The sequence below is a fragment of the Buceros rhinoceros genome, unplaced genomic scaffold, assembly GCF_000710305.1.
Source record: "Buceros rhinoceros silvestris isolate BGI_N320 unplaced genomic scaffold, ASM71030v1 scaffold31606, whole genome shotgun sequence".
NCBI lineage: Eukaryota > Metazoa > Chordata > Aves > Bucerotiformes > Bucerotidae > Buceros > Buceros rhinoceros.
In genome coordinates, this window is record NW_010419807.1 from 4,602 (window position 1) to 5,566 (window position 965).

At 58.3% G+C, this 965-nt stretch overlaps 1 protein-coding gene across 1 annotated transcript in view; it reads right to left on the reverse strand.

Moving 5' to 3' along the window:
• Positions 1-965, reverse strand: part of MAK16 (MAK16 homolog (S. cerevisiae)) — a gene marked incomplete at its 5' end in the record, with an annotated part of 2,276 nt that overhangs the window by 699 nt on the left and 612 nt on the right. The window contains 3 exons of the mRNA XM_010139087.1: positions 139-249; positions 567-641; positions 715-769. Coding sequence (XP_010137389.1) covers positions 139-249; positions 567-641; positions 715-769 — 241 coding nt within the window. The remainder of the gene's footprint in view (positions 1-138; positions 250-566; positions 642-714; positions 770-965) is intronic.

A 965-nucleotide genomic window follows, 5' to 3' on the forward strand; every position in this document is an offset into this window, starting at 1 on the left:
CGCTCTTCCCGAGTCCCCATCTCCTAATCTCTCCTGCTCCCCCCGACAGTCACCCTGTAGTGCCCAGCGTGCAGCTGACTCAGGTGCTGCTCTGTGTCAGTGAAGGGTTAACCCTGGGGCTGTGGCTGAAGGCGTTACCTCCTCATCCTCCTCCTCCTTCTCAGCATCCGACTCGCTCTCACTTTCCGCCTCTTGCTGCTGCAGAGCTTTGTCGAAGGCGTGGATGGGGAAGTTGTAGATGTCTCCGTACTGCAAAGGAAGACATGGATGTCCCGTAGGCCGCGGGGCAGGCAGCTGGTGCTGGGTTAGCCCGAGCCCAGGGCCGGCACAGAGGTGGCACCAAACTGAGCGTAACTGGGGCTCAGCCCATTCCCTACCACTGCAACAGGCAGAAAACAAGGGGCTCTGCCTTGTGGGGGACACATCCTGCAGGCTGTCGCCAAGCCACTTGGGGTGGCAGTGTGCAGCCACCCCTCTCCTTCCCCACAGGCGATGCTTCTCTCCCACATCATGCCCGACAGGACAGAGGGTAGCAGGAGCCGTTCTGCCGTGACCCTGATCCTTACCGTGTCCTGTTTCAGCCTCTCCAGCAGCTCCTTCTCGATGGCGTTGTCCAGCTGAGCTGCAACCAGGGCTTTCTCCTAAAGAGCAAAGAGGGGTCAGTTTGTTCGACACGTGGAACAGCCGCAGGGGATCACACAAGAGCGGCGTTACCTCTCTTCTCTTCTCTCGCCTTTCAATCTTTCTGCGTAAAGGAACGATTTTCCTCCTGCAGGGAACAGGCACTGGTCAGTGAATCTGCCCGGCCTCGGTGCAGCCTCAGAGCAAATGATCACGTGAGGCAACAGCCAGTGGTTGTATCATTAGAAAAATGGCTCCAGCTCGTTCAGGGGCATTTAGGTAGTCGGGCTGTGCTGTGGGTAAATCCATCTCGGGGTCAGTTACAGGCTGGTGGAGGTCTGGGG